Source organism: Emys orbicularis, chromosome 4 (assembly GCF_028017835.1).
Source record: "Emys orbicularis isolate rEmyOrb1 chromosome 4, rEmyOrb1.hap1, whole genome shotgun sequence".
Lineage (NCBI taxonomy): Eukaryota > Metazoa > Chordata > Testudines > Emydidae > Emys > Emys orbicularis.
Window position 1 is genome coordinate 65,060,197 of NC_088686.1, and position 15,050 is coordinate 65,075,246.

The 15,050-nt window shown below is 40.6% G+C and overlaps 1 protein-coding gene across 1 annotated transcript in view; it reads right to left on the reverse strand.

The window, feature by feature from the left end:
- Positions 1-14,753, reverse strand: part of TMEM87A (transmembrane protein 87A) — a 29,875-nt gene extending 15,122 nt beyond the window's left edge. Inside the window, exons 1-10 of the mRNA XM_065403105.1 lie at positions 14,699-14,753; positions 13,799-13,859; positions 11,296-11,393; positions 9,411-9,527; positions 7,348-7,401; positions 7,185-7,238; positions 5,982-6,132; positions 4,911-4,972; positions 2,698-2,881; positions 775-874 (exon numbers count right to left, since the gene is read on the reverse strand). Of these exons, the coding sequence (XP_065259177.1) occupies positions 775-874; positions 2,698-2,881; positions 4,911-4,972; positions 5,982-6,132; positions 7,185-7,238; positions 7,348-7,401; positions 9,411-9,527; positions 11,296-11,393; positions 13,799-13,859; positions 14,699-14,749 (932 nt within the window). The 5' untranslated portion in view covers positions 14,750-14,753. The remainder of the gene's footprint in view (positions 1-774; positions 875-2,697; positions 2,882-4,910; positions 4,973-5,981; positions 6,133-7,184; positions 7,239-7,347; positions 7,402-9,410; positions 9,528-11,295; positions 11,394-13,798; positions 13,860-14,698) is intronic.
- Between the last annotated feature and the right edge of the window lie 297 nt (positions 14,754-15,050).

Here is a 15,050-nt window from a genome sequence, read left to right on the forward strand (position 1 = left end):
TCTAGTTTTTCCACATCTTTCTTAAAAGAGATCAGAACCAGAACTGCATATTCCCCCAAATGGGTATCTAAAGTCATCCCCACCCACTCATCTCCATACTTCCTCCCATCTCAAGAAGATTCAGCAAATGCACTTAAGAACAGAGTTATCTCCACCTGTTTTAGTCCCGTTACTATCCACATTTAAAGGGTTTAAAGAAAATATTTTGAATTAATGATCACACTTCTACCATTCCCCATAACTCACCTACTTGCTGATATTCTCCCTCTCCTGGACACTGAGCACTTTGTACTCAATTATATTCACTGCATACTAGTATCTGTTCATGCATGCGCACAGCCTTCACACGCACCTGACTACATCATGGAGAGTGACAGCGTTAACAGAATCCATTACTTAGTGCTGTCAGCAGCTACTTTTTTTTTTTTTTTAAACAGGGTTAATTTTTAACATTTTCAAGAAACATTTAATTAAGCTCATATGCATTACGAAATGTCATTTTTCAGTAGATAGGTCAGCTTCCTCACTAACAGGGTCTCTAATTTGCCTATTTTAAAAAGAGAAGAGTGTTGAACTACAGAAAGATTTTTGCCTTCTCTCTCTTTAAAATTCTCTTTCCATTCTTGGTTCCAATAGTTTTTGTATTTAACATTTTACTTCATTTTGTCTCACTGCAGCATCCATTTTCCAAGTTTGCTAATAACATTCAAATGTCATTTAACCACTTTAAAGAAACGTGTTCAGCCTGTAACATGAGATGAGGTTGTTACTCACTTAACTATCCCGTATCCCAGGCTCACGATGATGACCAGCGTTCGAGCCAGTGAACGTTTCACTGCAGAAAGCAGCTCTGCAAGTATCAGTGCACCTTGGACTACCAAGAACAAAGCACAAGAAACTTGGTTACTAAACATATAATTCAGGTTCTGAGTAAGTGCTGCAGGTAAGAGCAACACTACAGTGGTCAAGACTATTCCAAGAAACGCAGGCAAATTAAAATGCATCAGTGTTTTTAATCTTTTTATTATCTACTGTTGGAGCAAGCTTCCAGGAAGAGCTGAATACTTCATTCAGCACCAAAGGAGTTAATGAGAAACTTTTCTCAGAAAATGTCTGTATGCATGCAGTCTATATAACATAGATTAGACAAAACCTACCTTTAAGTATCTTCTAGCAGAGAGATGAACTGAAGGTTATTTCAGTCCCATACCTCACCACAGGGTATACACAAGTCATTAAATCAGACTGAATACCTAATGATCTTAATTCATGTGGAAACCAAAATATGGTAATGCCCTTCCCCATTCCTTCTTGCAAATACTTTGGATATAGCCCTTAAGCATCTCCTGGGCATTAATAGCATCCCAAGTAGTCAACTAACAAGATCCTCTACGTTGTGGATCAGGACGTCTGCATGTAAAAATTCTGTAAGACCATGTTGTAGTTTCACTCACTCAGATCCTTCTTTAAGATCTTGGTGCGAAGCCCTGGGCTAGTGCATCCCACCTAGAACCCAACACACTCCAATCAGCTTCAACTGCAATCTGACAGTGAGTTGGTACAGTAATTAATTTTGGTTGCTACCAGCCTGAGCCAGATTATAATTAGTGATCTAGATAGGTGAAATGTCATATATCCCAAAGCAAGTCACACAACCCATTAATTCACAACCCAGCTCTGTCTATAACTCAACTTGTTGCATCTAGATTTGGCAAATGTAATCTATTACCTTGTGTTTTAAGGCTTTTTGATGTACTATAGCACAAACTTCTAACACAAAAAGATGTACGGGTGAGCAAAACAGCACAAGTATCAGCTTTAAATTAGTTTAAGTCAGATCCTAAAATGTTTTTGAAGTATTTTCTAAAAAACTACATTATAGATTCATAGAAATGTAGGGCTGGAAGGAACCTCAAAGTTATCTAATCCTTCCCTCCACACTGGGGCATGAAGAAGTATACCTATACCATCCATGACAGATATTTGTCTAATCTGTTTTTAAAAACCTCCAATGACAGGGATCCCACAACCTCCCTAGGCAACCTGCTCCAGTGCTCAACTATCCTTATTGTTAGCAAGATTTTCCTATACAGACATAACCTACATAGCACACTGAATTTAAGTCTCAGAGAATGTCAAAGCACTTTAGAAACAGGATTCAATTATCCCTATAAAGTAGGTATTATACCCTTTTTACAGATGGGACAATGAAGACTGAAGACTTCAGTTTCCTAACTTTCCAGAGGTCACCCAGAGAGCCTGTGGCACAATTGGGAACAGAACCCAAAAACGTTGACTACTTATTCCTTGTTCTGAGGTGCCCAACTAATCAAATAGTTATTGAATATACATTACCTAATTAGTTATATATTAGGATGAGTCATTACCACCTTACCCTGCCCATGACAATGGGTATGACTACGTTACAATCAGAGGGGTGACTGCAGAATATGTAGAGCTAGTTTTGATCTAGCTAGCTCAAACAATAACAGCGAAGCCACAGCAGCACATACTGGTTGATCAAATACATATCTAGGGTCCCGGAAGGGTTTGTACAGCTCCTAGTGCCGCAGCTCCACTGCTAGACTTATTCAACTGGCTAAATCAAAGCTACCTCAGGATGTTGACATGTGCTGAGTCACACTTCTGACAGCAGTGTAGATATACCCATAATTATAAGCTGTCCTTGATACATACCAGATTCTCCCGTGTAGCGGATGTTCTGGAATTCTGCATAGAAGACTGCTTTCTCCAGCATTCCCAGGAAGATAACCGCACCAATCCAGAACTGGATCCTCAGAAGGTCCCGCCAATAACAGGCTGACCATGCAAGCCACAGAACTCCAAAGAACACATATACGATACACATCACCATGAAAAACTATTATATGAGGAGGGAAACAGGAAGGGATTAATAGAATGGTTAGACCCAACATCATTTCCACGGAAGGACAGTTCATGGATTTAATACAGCTCTATTTTCTTGGTAAAGCACAGCAGCTTTTGAAATGTCTATATCCAACTACTGTGGAAAGTTTAAAAAAAGTTCCACTTCACATTTCTTTCCTGGGGTTCTGTAACATTCTGGAGGCATGGTACAAATTTCTCACTGCCAGCAGATGGAATCAATGTAATTGAGTTTGAGTGATTCCATTCTTATATAAGAGGAGCTTCCCAACTTATTCTCGGCTGATTCTTCCAAAAGAGTAAAGCAAATATCACTAGCCTAAAAAAACTCCAATTAGAATCTGCGCTTGTACAAATCATCCCCCAAACACCAAGAAATATTACCCCCCCCTTGCACCTGTTTGTTCTTGTAGTTCCAAACTTCTCTGCCACCCTTAAGGGACATTTCAGAAACTTTCCTGAATCTATCCTGGAAAGATTTAATGTAAGAGGCAGGCTTATTTCTCATACCATTCTGTAAAGCACAAGTTACGGGGTGATTATTGGAACCCTCCCCTCCCAGGTAGGAAAGAGACTTGCTTTTCATTACAGATCTGTTTGGTCATTTCCCCCAGTCCCAAAATCACCTTTTGACACATGTGGCCAGCAAACAAAGTTTTTGACCAAATCTGAGATCATTCAAAAGAGGTGAGTAAGACACAGGACCTAGAAAAAGTCTCAGAAATTAATCACAAAAGAATGTTCAAACTAACACTCTGCTGTTTTAGGTCCAAAGTGACTTTTTTAAGGGACTTAAGTAAAGTCATCAAGATCTTTCAGACACGCATTGCATAGAAGCAAACTTGACATGTTGAAAAACAGATTTCATAAGTTATTTGATGGATTAGAAACATCAGAACACCAACCAGATCATGGTGAACTTCCAATAGATCATTGAGGCTCAATGTGCAAGAAAGATGAGGATGAAGACAATAAAGCACATAAAACAAATGGCCACTCAATATGGATCAACTACATGGCCAGAACAAAGTGGGACAGCATAGGCACAACTGCAGTCTCTCCCTGCAGTGAACTGGTTTTTAAACTAGGCCATCGAGAGACAAACTGCAGAACCTCAACGCACTTCCTGATCAGGATAGGATTTTCTTCCCTATACACCTGCATGTCCAGGTTAGGCATACAATTCAAATAGAAGGACCTAGCCACAGCAGCTTCAGTCAAGGCCCTCCATCACAGGTGCCTTCTAGACTTAAAGGCCCTTTTCCTGAATCTCTCACATTGGGTCACTCACACAGATTAAATGAGCCTTAGAAAATTCTGCTGGATGCTTTCTACTTCTGCAGAAAGCGAAGTGTGCAGCATCTCAATCACAACCAGAGACTACTGCTTACCCCCGCCCAGTAGCAGAGATCACTGCAATCAGACTAAAGACATTACTTTTTGTCAGTCTTTTCCCAAGGTCTCTATAAAGGGGATGAACATTTTGTTTAAGTCCCTTTACTTCTTCAGCCAGCAGGAAATCACTTCATCTCCTGGAAAGAAACAACTAAGAACTGAGTCAGCTACAAGCTGAGTTATTCGGTCACTGTCTGGTGACAGTGAAGAACAGTAGGGGGTGGCTACCACTGAAGAGCAGAAAAAGCAATGACACACAAAATGGTAACATTAAGCAAAAACAAAGAACAATGAGTTTCCCCAGATGACCTAAGCCAGGAGAGTATGTACTGAAAGTTGCAATTCATGAGTGGATAACTGATACTGTTGCCTTCTGTCACGACTAGTCTACAGCAGCTATGTTATAGCACTCAGACAATAAAAAAAATTAACACTGGAACATGCTAATTCCTGAACTTTGCAGAGTAGGGAAAATACATGAAAAACAATGTTCTTTATTCATGCTGAGCCACTAAGTCACTGTGGTTGACTACACTGCTCAAGAAAAAAAATTTACTGGGATTTATGTCAACTCTGTAGGTGAACTAAAGAAAGCCAGTTTTACTTACAACCATGAGAGGATAGTCTGCAAGAGAGAGGTACTCATATGGACCCTTCAGTTCCACAGTCACTGTCAAAACACAATCCAACTGGTTTGAACAGGAACCAAAAACCACCTAATTCTGACATCAGCACAATAACAGAGATATTCCAAATCTTTACATAGTGCAGCACCTCTTAAATGTAATTTGTACTTAAATCACAAAAAAGATTAAGCCTTATATAAAACAACGAATTACATGCTTGTATTCAAAATGACATGCCCGGTTATACATCGTAGTCGTTAGTGAAAAGTAAATTATATTAATTTGTGCTACGAAGAACCTGTGCAGACTAGGGCTAGTTCAAGATAACATTTAAGCCTTAATTTTGAATTTCCTTATTTTTCCTAACTGCCTACGCTCTGTAGCCACTTTTAAAACAATTGTCATGCCAATAACATTTTAATTTAAGATATGCTAAAGAGTTTAGTATTTCCTCAAAGGTGTGCACATGGTTCCAAGTCACTGCTAGTAGCAACTGCAAGGTGTTAATTTTGATCTTGCAATGCTACATCACTTGAAGCCTGGCTACTCCCATCTTTTCACGTTCTCTGAATGTGTATATATCTCCCCTCACTATATGTTCCATTCTATGCATCCAAGGAAGTGGGCTGTAGCCCACGAAAGCTTATGCTCAAATAAATTTGTTAGTCTCTAAGGTGCCACAAGTACTCCTGCTCTTTCTACTTAAGAGTGTTACTATAAACAACTACATTAGTTGGGTGTTCTCCCGAGATCCTTACATGGAGGGACAATACTCAGAATTGAATTACTGACGACTCGATAGTTTCCACCATTAGTTTGACAAAGCCCAAAGCTGTTATCCTCCTGATACCACGCATGGCTCATCTATTGCCTTAGGCTGAGGGGAGCTGTAATGGAGAATGTAATTGTGTGTGAGATAGAAGATGGAAGTCTTTAAACTGACACTAGGCTGCACAGTATATGTTACATAAAAGCACCTAAAGAATGTCTGATAAGAGCATTCAATAAGTCAAAAATAAATAAGAGAATGAAAGATGGCTATAGACAGCTTACTTGTAAAGAGACTCTCTTTTGGATCAGAGGAGGGTGCCATTATCTCCCTCCTTTTCATGTTGATACTAGACTCCTTCAAGGCTGAAATCCCAATTTGCACAATGAAGATATATGGCCCATCTTTCCGGGTTTGGATCACAGCATTCCTTGCCTGAAAAACAAGCTTCCAGATGTATGTACAGACCAACACAGAGCAAATCAGATCAATGCAAAACTAACATCTTCTGATAAGACTCCTGAAAAGATTTTAAGCAGGCACAGTATTCACAGATGAGGCTACAACCATGATGTTCTCCCGCAAAGCCCTTATGCTAGGAAATATATGAATACGACTACATAACACGATGGGAGATGTCCACCTAGTGGATATATATTAATACTTTTCATTCAATCTCCGACCTGTTCTCACACTTGTAATACACCGGAGCCAGGCTCCTAAAAAAAATGTGGTTTATATGCAATGCACAGAAAGTTAGTAAAGCTAATCAGACAGACTACCACAAAAGCTACAGTGATGTCAGAAAAGAGTCGCTTTCCTGGGTTCAGCTCCACTAACATTAACACATTCAGCAAGACTATTTTGCTTCTTACTCTCTGAAAGCAACAGCAACAACAGAACTATACCGAATTATTTGGCTTTGATAGTAGCAATTCAAATTGTACAACATGAAACAGCAAAGGTTATTGAGATGGAATAAGAACTTTCCATATTGATCATTTGCTGTAGAAATTACTATTGGCTGTGGGACATCCCTCATGCTTACAACTCAGATCTGCCAATAAATCAGATATTTGAGAAGACAAAATTATCAATGATAAAAATCTGTTAAAGCTGATATAGATTATATACCAACATTAGTGTGTTAAAAATTTAAACCTAACTATTGTATTTAATTTTATTTCTGATAAAACCAGTCTGACCTTTAATGGAATCCTGAGAGAATATGGACTTAAAAGAACTAAACATTTCATATGAAGAATGTGGAACACCTAGAACTATTGCCAAATTACCTACGTTCCACATAATTATTACACTATGACACGGCTAAAACATATCTAGCTTCCATAAAATTCAGTGTAGCAAAATTAATAGCACTACCATTAATAGATACTAAAAAGAATTTGGGCAAATATAAAAAAATTTGTATTTAGAGCTGCTAGATTCCACACCACCCTTTATGCCTAAAATCCTCAGATACTTACAGTTTTCTCTGCCACCACTGTGTGGTTTGTTGCATTCTCCTTATCTTTTAAACTCTTAAAGACATAAAAAGCAGCAATTAATCAAGATTCCAAAAGCTTCCCCCCCACACACACCACCATCAACCCCATTTTAAAATCATGTACAGCAAAGAAAAGTAATTACCTCTTGTTTTTCATCTGAGAGGTGTTCTAGGGGAATATACTCTTTATAGAAAATCTTTAGGATAAAAAATATATATATATAAACACTTCCTTAGAAATATAAAGACAAGTTATACCAGCAGTGCTTCTGCTGTTAAAATTAGATTACAAGAAAGAAAGCACATTCTGAAACATAGCAACAGAGGGTTAATTTACAGGGAGAAGCCCTTCTCTCATTTCCCTAACCCAAACTCTCTCCACAGCTGGGATAAAGCTTTGTGCACTTGCTTAGACTAGTCCTTTTAGGAGACAGAATTACTAAATACAACAGGTTTCATTTTTTTAGAAATGAACCGACATTTAATTTGGGGAGTAAAGAAGTTAATTCCCATAATAAAGTGTGCACCACTTAGAGAGTTCTAGGCACCTCCCTGTGAGAGGTAACTCATGAAGAAAAAAGTTGGACCCAAGCCCTTTTATTTTCTTTATGCATAAAAGAGTCCTGAAAGGGTGGGTTTAGTTGGGTTGTATTTGCAGATTTTTTTTTTGCTGCTTGTTTTTTACATAAGAAATTCAGATCTTGACTACCTGGAAAGATAGTACAGCGACTGGAGAACTAATGAAACTACTACTTTAGAAGACCCTGAAAGCTAAGCAACTGAGTGTGAAAGAGTCTTTGCCAGACTGTTTACAATCGTTTATTAGCTGATACACATTGGGAGAAAGGATGTCTTTGTTCAAGATTTCGGTTGTGATTTCAAAGGCGCCCAAGGAAAAGTCACATAGGGTATATGTCTACACTGCAATAATACATCCACAGCTAGTTGTGTCAGCTGACTTACACTTGGGGTGCTTGGGCTGCGGGACTACAAAACTGCAGTGCAGACAGTCAAGCTCAGCAAACAGCCCAAGCCTGAAGATCTACACTGCAATTTTATAACCCCAGCAGCCTGAGTCAGCTGACACAGACCAGCGATAAAGTGTTTTATTGCAGTGTAGACATACCCTTATGGTCTTTTGAAAATCCCACCCTTGCCACCTTGGCCATTCTATTAATATATGGCCTCCTAATACATAGCTGAGATGCACAAGAGCTCTTCCAGTAAAAGCAGAGAAAACAGTTGACAGTTCTGATATTTCTAAATGTAAAAGCAGGCAACATATTTTAAAATGTGTTTCAAGCCATCTTTATACATCAAAGTAGTTAAAAGAGCACAAATATGATTTTTAAAAAATCCTTTTCCAGTCACCTTTAACTATGCCTCATTGCTTACTGAGTATGCCAGATTCAGTAGTTAAGAGAAGTTTCCTGGTGTTCATTACAGAATGTCCTTTGTTTCAACTGGGAACAGTCTAATACAGATGCCAAGCTATACATTTCTCCTTGAAATCTCTATGTACAAACTGTTAAACAAACAGTACATTTACTGACATTTGGTATTAATAGAGTTGTGCAGATTCACGTGGCAAGATACAACTGGTGTAGGGCGTGTACTTGTACACTCCCCCTGGATTCCTTTCCACAAGCACATACCTCCACGTGTCACTGCCCACTTGGGCCCTCTTCTTCCCCCTCTCGTTTGGTCTTATGCTTTAAGTACTCTTTTACCCTTTCACTATGTGGACTTCAGTTGCTTGAAGTTTCTAATTTATGGACAATGTGTTATATAATCTAGCTAGCCACCTAGTCTTTAAATTTATGTTTATTTAAATGTTAGTCTTGTACACTCACCTGGCAAAAAGCTGAGGGTATTATTCAGCAAGGAATGTAAAGCCCAGTTTGCTGTGTACTTCCCACAGCCCCCCCAAAAGCAGCACCCATTCTGACTACATGGACACACCCACAACCTTCCCAGCAGTGAGCTCTATGCCATTCCCCAATATGGAGAAGACACAGTGTTGCCAATATGGAAAACTCCACCATTTAAATCTGCTTTTTGGGGCCAGACTTTGAACTGTAAACATTAAGTAAACCAAAACAAAGAAATCATGATTAACAAATAACAGACAACCAAACAAATTATATATACACATAAAGATACATCTTCTCCTCTTTAAGGTAGGTTGCCTTCACCAACATCATACCTGTGGTTTGAAGAGCTCAGAACAGTTGGGGAAGAAGAGTGAAGCCATGGCGTAGGATCCTGACCAACCCGTATGTGCTTCAGCAGTGGTTCCAAAATAAGACACTGCTTGATCATCCTGTCAGACACATAATATAACTTATGTTTTAGCATTTGATATACAAAATGATTTTTCTCCGCAGCTAGAAAAACTGGAAAGTAACAATTTCTCTTAACGTACAAACATCTATGAAGAGAATAGGACATCTAAAACAAAAAAAGTATTTCCCATCCTGTCCATACAAAATGAATCCACCCAAATTAATTACAAAGATATTCATAGTAAAAACCCCTTCCATGTAAATTTAGAATGGGGATCAAAACACATCTTATAATTGAACTCTCCGTTCTCTAACCAGAGAGTGGCAACTAGTTCTTCCATGATTTTTTAAACATAATCTTACACAATTATATACATACAGAACTGAATGCCAGTCTACAAAGTTATTTTCATTAAAGTTGCACTGTAAACTATAAATATACAACATATATTATACAATACTAATAGTGAACATTTGTTACCATATAAAAGGAACCTAAGTTCAGAGCTAACTTGCTTAATAATCAACTGCACCTGAAATAAGATTGTACCACTGGTTTAAAAAAAAAAAAAAAAAAGTCAACATGGCTGTTAAGGCTTCAAGCCTGCAAACATTTACACCTGTGGTTAATTTTAGATAGATGAGTAATCGGGATGAAATCAGTGGGATTACTTATATGCTTAAATTTAGAGGAGAAGCATAAATCTGCAACATGGAAGTCTAAATTATTAAAATACCTTAGACAGAAGAGAGTTTAATATAATAAGTTATATTCAGTACATTTTATGAACCTGAGAATGAAAATTAAGTAAACAAGAAAACTATCACAAAATGCCACACAGAAGTATCTAAAGTTGTAGAAGTTGTATGTTCTACTGTATTTGAGAGACAATAGCGTTTATATAATGTACAGACTTGTAAATAGCATTTGCAATGGGGGAAGAATTAAGGTTGAATACAAACTCAGTTTAGGTATTTGCTGACCTTGGAGTGCTAAATTCTCTAATATTTTTTTGTACTGAATATTAAGTGTTTGAGTTTTTAATCAGAGTTGATGGGTTTGTTTAGGTTTTTCTAGTTGCTTTTTATCCTCTGCATCTAGATGAAGAAAATTAGTGTAAGCACTGGCCTGATCCAAAATCCACTGAAGTCAATAGAAAGACTCCCCTTGAATTCAATAAGCTTTGGGTTATGCCCTCTGCATTTCTCAGTTACCGAGGAGTCTTATCACCAGAGTACAGATGCCTTCCACAGAACAGCAGACTGACAGGAATGAGATATAAATGAAATATCCAAGCTCAAATCCATTAAGCCAGGGGTGGCCAACCTGAGCCCAAGGAGCCAGAATTTACCAATGTACATTGCCAAAGAGCCACAGTAATACATCAGCAGCCCCGCATCAGCTCTACCCTCCCCCTCCCCCAGCGCCTCCCACCCACGGGCTGCCCTCCTGATCAGTGCCCTCCCTCCCCACACCTCCTGATCAGCTGTTTCTTGGCATGCAGGAGGCTCTGGGGTGGGGGGGAGGAGCGAGGGCATGGCAGGCTCAGAGGAAGGGGCTGGAAAGGGTGGAGTGGGGGCAGGGCCTGTGGTAGAGCCAGGGGTTGAGCAGTGAGCACCCCTCAGCACATTGGAAAGTTGGCGCCTGTAGCTCCAGCCCTGGAGTTGGTGCCTATACAAGGAGCCGCATATTACCTTCTGAAGAGCCGCATGTGGCTCCGGAGCCACACATTGGCCACCCCTGCACTAAGCCACCATGACTAAAAAAAAAAAAAAAAATACCATGCAGTTCCAGATGATTCTTACCCCAAAGTTGGAGACTTCATTGTAGCAATCAGAATATCTAAAGTACCAGGTAACATTGTAACCCTGCAAGGGATCACAAGCCTTCTCATCTCCTTCAACTACAAGGAAAACAAGACAGAAAAAAATATAACAAGCCTTCATATGCCAGGTTTTCCCCTAGCTGTTAATGGACTAGTACCATATATAATGTTACTCCCCTGCCCAACTACAATAAACAATGAAGAATAATATGCTTATTCAAACAAGGGACCAGCAGCAGAAGAGCAGAAAGTGTGTTCTTCTGAGACAGTCACTATTGTTCAAAAGAACACAAAGTGACCCATATGGAGACTAGAATTCCACTCATTCTGATGTTACAGGATTCCATTTGGGTGACTGAAGATGTGTGAAATCATTCTTTAACACAGTGTCTTGGATTCTATTGACAGCTCTGCCACTGACCTGTTGTGTGACCATGGACAAAATTTCATTTCTATGTGCCTCTGGTTCCCCTCCTGCCCTTTGCCTGCTCATTTATTTCAATTGCAAATGCTTCACAATCTGTCTTACAACACTTACTTACAGCCCTGATTTCTACACATTACTGTAATGCAAATTAATAATTATAATAAGATTTATACAGAAATAAAGAGGGTCAAGTACTAAGGCTCTAGACGCCCATGCCTTAAATTTTTAAAAACACCAGCCATCCCTCTCACCAACATATCGGATTTCTTTCCAAGGCTTGCCTCCACAGCAGCCTGCATAACAGCCATCTTGCAGGGTGCTATAAAGTTCATTGGAACTTTGGGCCATTTTGGACTAGTGGGGAAAGCCTATTCCTGAGATGATGACCCCTCACAAAGAACACTATCATCAGCCACCTTGTTTAAATCAAGGTAGAGTCCGATCAAAGTGTAAATTTTTAAACTGTGAGGATAATTTAATCATTGGAACAATTTACCATGGGTCATGATGGATTCTCCATCAATGACAATTTTTAAATCAAGACTGGATGTTTTTCTAACATATATGATCTGTGAATTATTTTGGGGAAGTTCTAAGGCCTGTGTTATACAGGAGGTCAGACCAGATGAAGATGATGGTCCCTTCTGGGCTTGGAATCTATGAATCAAATGGCTCCATTGATTGCAAATGTAGCAATATGGCACAAGGAGAGGTGGTCTTCTCAAGTATCAGAGTATCAAGTCCCAATTAAGACTTGATATATCAAAACCAGCATCTCCATCTGGAAACCAGCAGGTAGCCAGGGCACATCATGGAGCACCAGTAACGTGTGCTGTCACCAAGTACCACTAGTTAATAGGCAGGTTGCCGCACTCTACACAACCTTACATTTCCAGATTGACCTCAACTATAGCCTCATGCAGTCTCAACTGGAATAATCCAGTTTTGAAGTGACAAAGACAAGGATCACTGCAAAAGGATTTGCATTTGAAGAGAAAAACAAAAAAACCAACCACAGTCTCAGTCTCCTGGCCACACACAGATGGTAAAAAGCTCTCCTGGACACTGCTGCTATTTGATCCTCTAACAGCACCTGAAGACCCCATACTATTCCCAATGAAGGTGGGTAAACAAATGGTAGGAACACACCCTCAGGCCTTGGCTACACTGGCAATTCACAGCGCTGCACTTGCTGCGCTCAGGGGTGTGAAAAAACACCCCCCCTGAGCGCAGCGAGTGCAGCGCTGTAAAGCGCCAGTGTAATCAGCGCCTGCAGCGCTGCACGCTCCCTCGCAGCACTGCAAGCTATTCCCCTCGGAGAGGTGGAGTACTTGCAGCGCTGCGAGAGAGCTCTCGCAGCGCTGGCGGCGCAACTACACTCGCGCTTCACAGCGCTGCCGCGGCAGCGCTGTGAATCCGCGAGTGTAGCCAAGGCCTCTGTCGAAAGGAGAGAAATCATCTTCACCATATTATCCAATTGCTTCCCCCAACTCACCAACTGTACCTGTCTTATCTAGACTGAGCATCAGCCAGCTGGCTTCCACCACTGCCCCAATCTTCCTCTGACACTGGCCTATCATGGCTATATCAGGAGACAGTGACAGAGCTGAATGTCATCAGCATACTGAAAACACCGCAGCATGTATCTTCTGACTAACCCTCCCAACAGCCACACATTCAACAGGAGGGGAGACAAGACAGATCCCTGCAGAAGTCCATATTATGGTACCCAAAGGAAAGAGAAGCAACTTTCCCATATCACTTTCCGGAAATATTTAGCCAAGAAAGAAGGAAGCCACCCAAGAGCAGCACCATCCACTCCTACTGCAATTTGCAGCAAGTTAACACCGCCATTTAAACAAAGGTGTCAAAGGCTGCTAACAGATCTAACAGTATCAGTATGGGCACATGATTTTAATCTACCAATGTAACCAGTTTAATATCTTTGGATAATTCACAGTTTTACAAGCACTTTCATCCAAGTATTACTACATTGCGATGACTACTAGGTTGAGTAGAGACTAGCATAACAGACTCATCCACCAAAAGCACTTACACTTCAGGAAAACTGTAGTGTTGCTGAAGAGAACCTTTCCAAAATGAAAAAACTTCTTCCCCTGCAAAGACAAACAAGTAAAGAGAAGAGAAAGACGATTAGATAGCATTAGATCATTTAAATAAGTAAACACTGCTTTCTTTCACCCAGAATTTCAAGCACAATAGTCAAGAGAACCCAAACTCTTGCAAGAAGTAGCCCAACTGATTTAATATTTATGATTCTTCCACCCCCAATTCCAACATATCCAGCCACACCTACAAAAGAGCTCTTGCAAAGGTGTTTTATTTAAATCAGACTTTGCTTCTTTGTGAGCTATAAAAAAGGTCTAGGTTTTGTTTTTTAAAAAGGAGTTTTAGTCCTAAAACTAACAGGAGCTGTGATCCTCTCTAATTTTGCTGGAAGACCTCAAGGATTTCTCAGAGGATGTGAACTGTTAGTTTTCACAACTTGGCTGACAGTGAAGAGAAGCTGATTCTTTAAAAGAGATGTCCTTTCACCAAGAGCTTTTAATCACTAATGTTAAACAGGTATAAAACAGTTTAGCAGTCTGATAAGAAAGCCTTCCTCTTCTCAAATGCAGTTTTCATTTTCTAGACTCTTTTGAGGTCATTTCACTAGCACCAAAGACAGTGGAGTGTCTTCTGGACTATACAAATGCAAAACAGGAGGGGCCAAAAATAAATAAATCTAAGTTTTCGGCCCTTCTACACAAATCAAAAGAAAAAGGGGCCCAACAAGCCCAACTTTGTTCCCTTTTGAAGGTAGGGTGACCAGATGTCCCGATTTTATAGGGACAGTCCCGATTTTTGGGTCTTTATCTTATATAGGTTCCTATTACCCCCACACCCCGTCCCGATTTTTCACACTTGCTGTCTGGTCACCCTATTTGAAGGTCACCTTTAAGTCCAGGACCATATTACTGAGCAAAGACAATGGCAAGACTCTCATGCCCCAGGAAAAAGCCCAAGAGTGCAGCGAGCAAAGGAGCAGACAGCCCCGCGCACACGCTGCCCCGGGCGGGCCGGCGTCAACTCACTGCCCCCTGGCGGCGCTTCGCCGGGACACCCCCAGCGACACCTCCGCCTCTCCCTGCGCCGGGGCCCGCCGCACCGCAGCCCCCTCCCGCCCGGGGATAGGGCGGGGCAACGTCCTGTGTCCCCCCCCCCGGGCTCCGCGTCCCGGATCTGCCCCGCCCCCGGGATCCGGGATGGAGCGACCCCCCGGCCCGCACTCACCATGGGCACCGGCA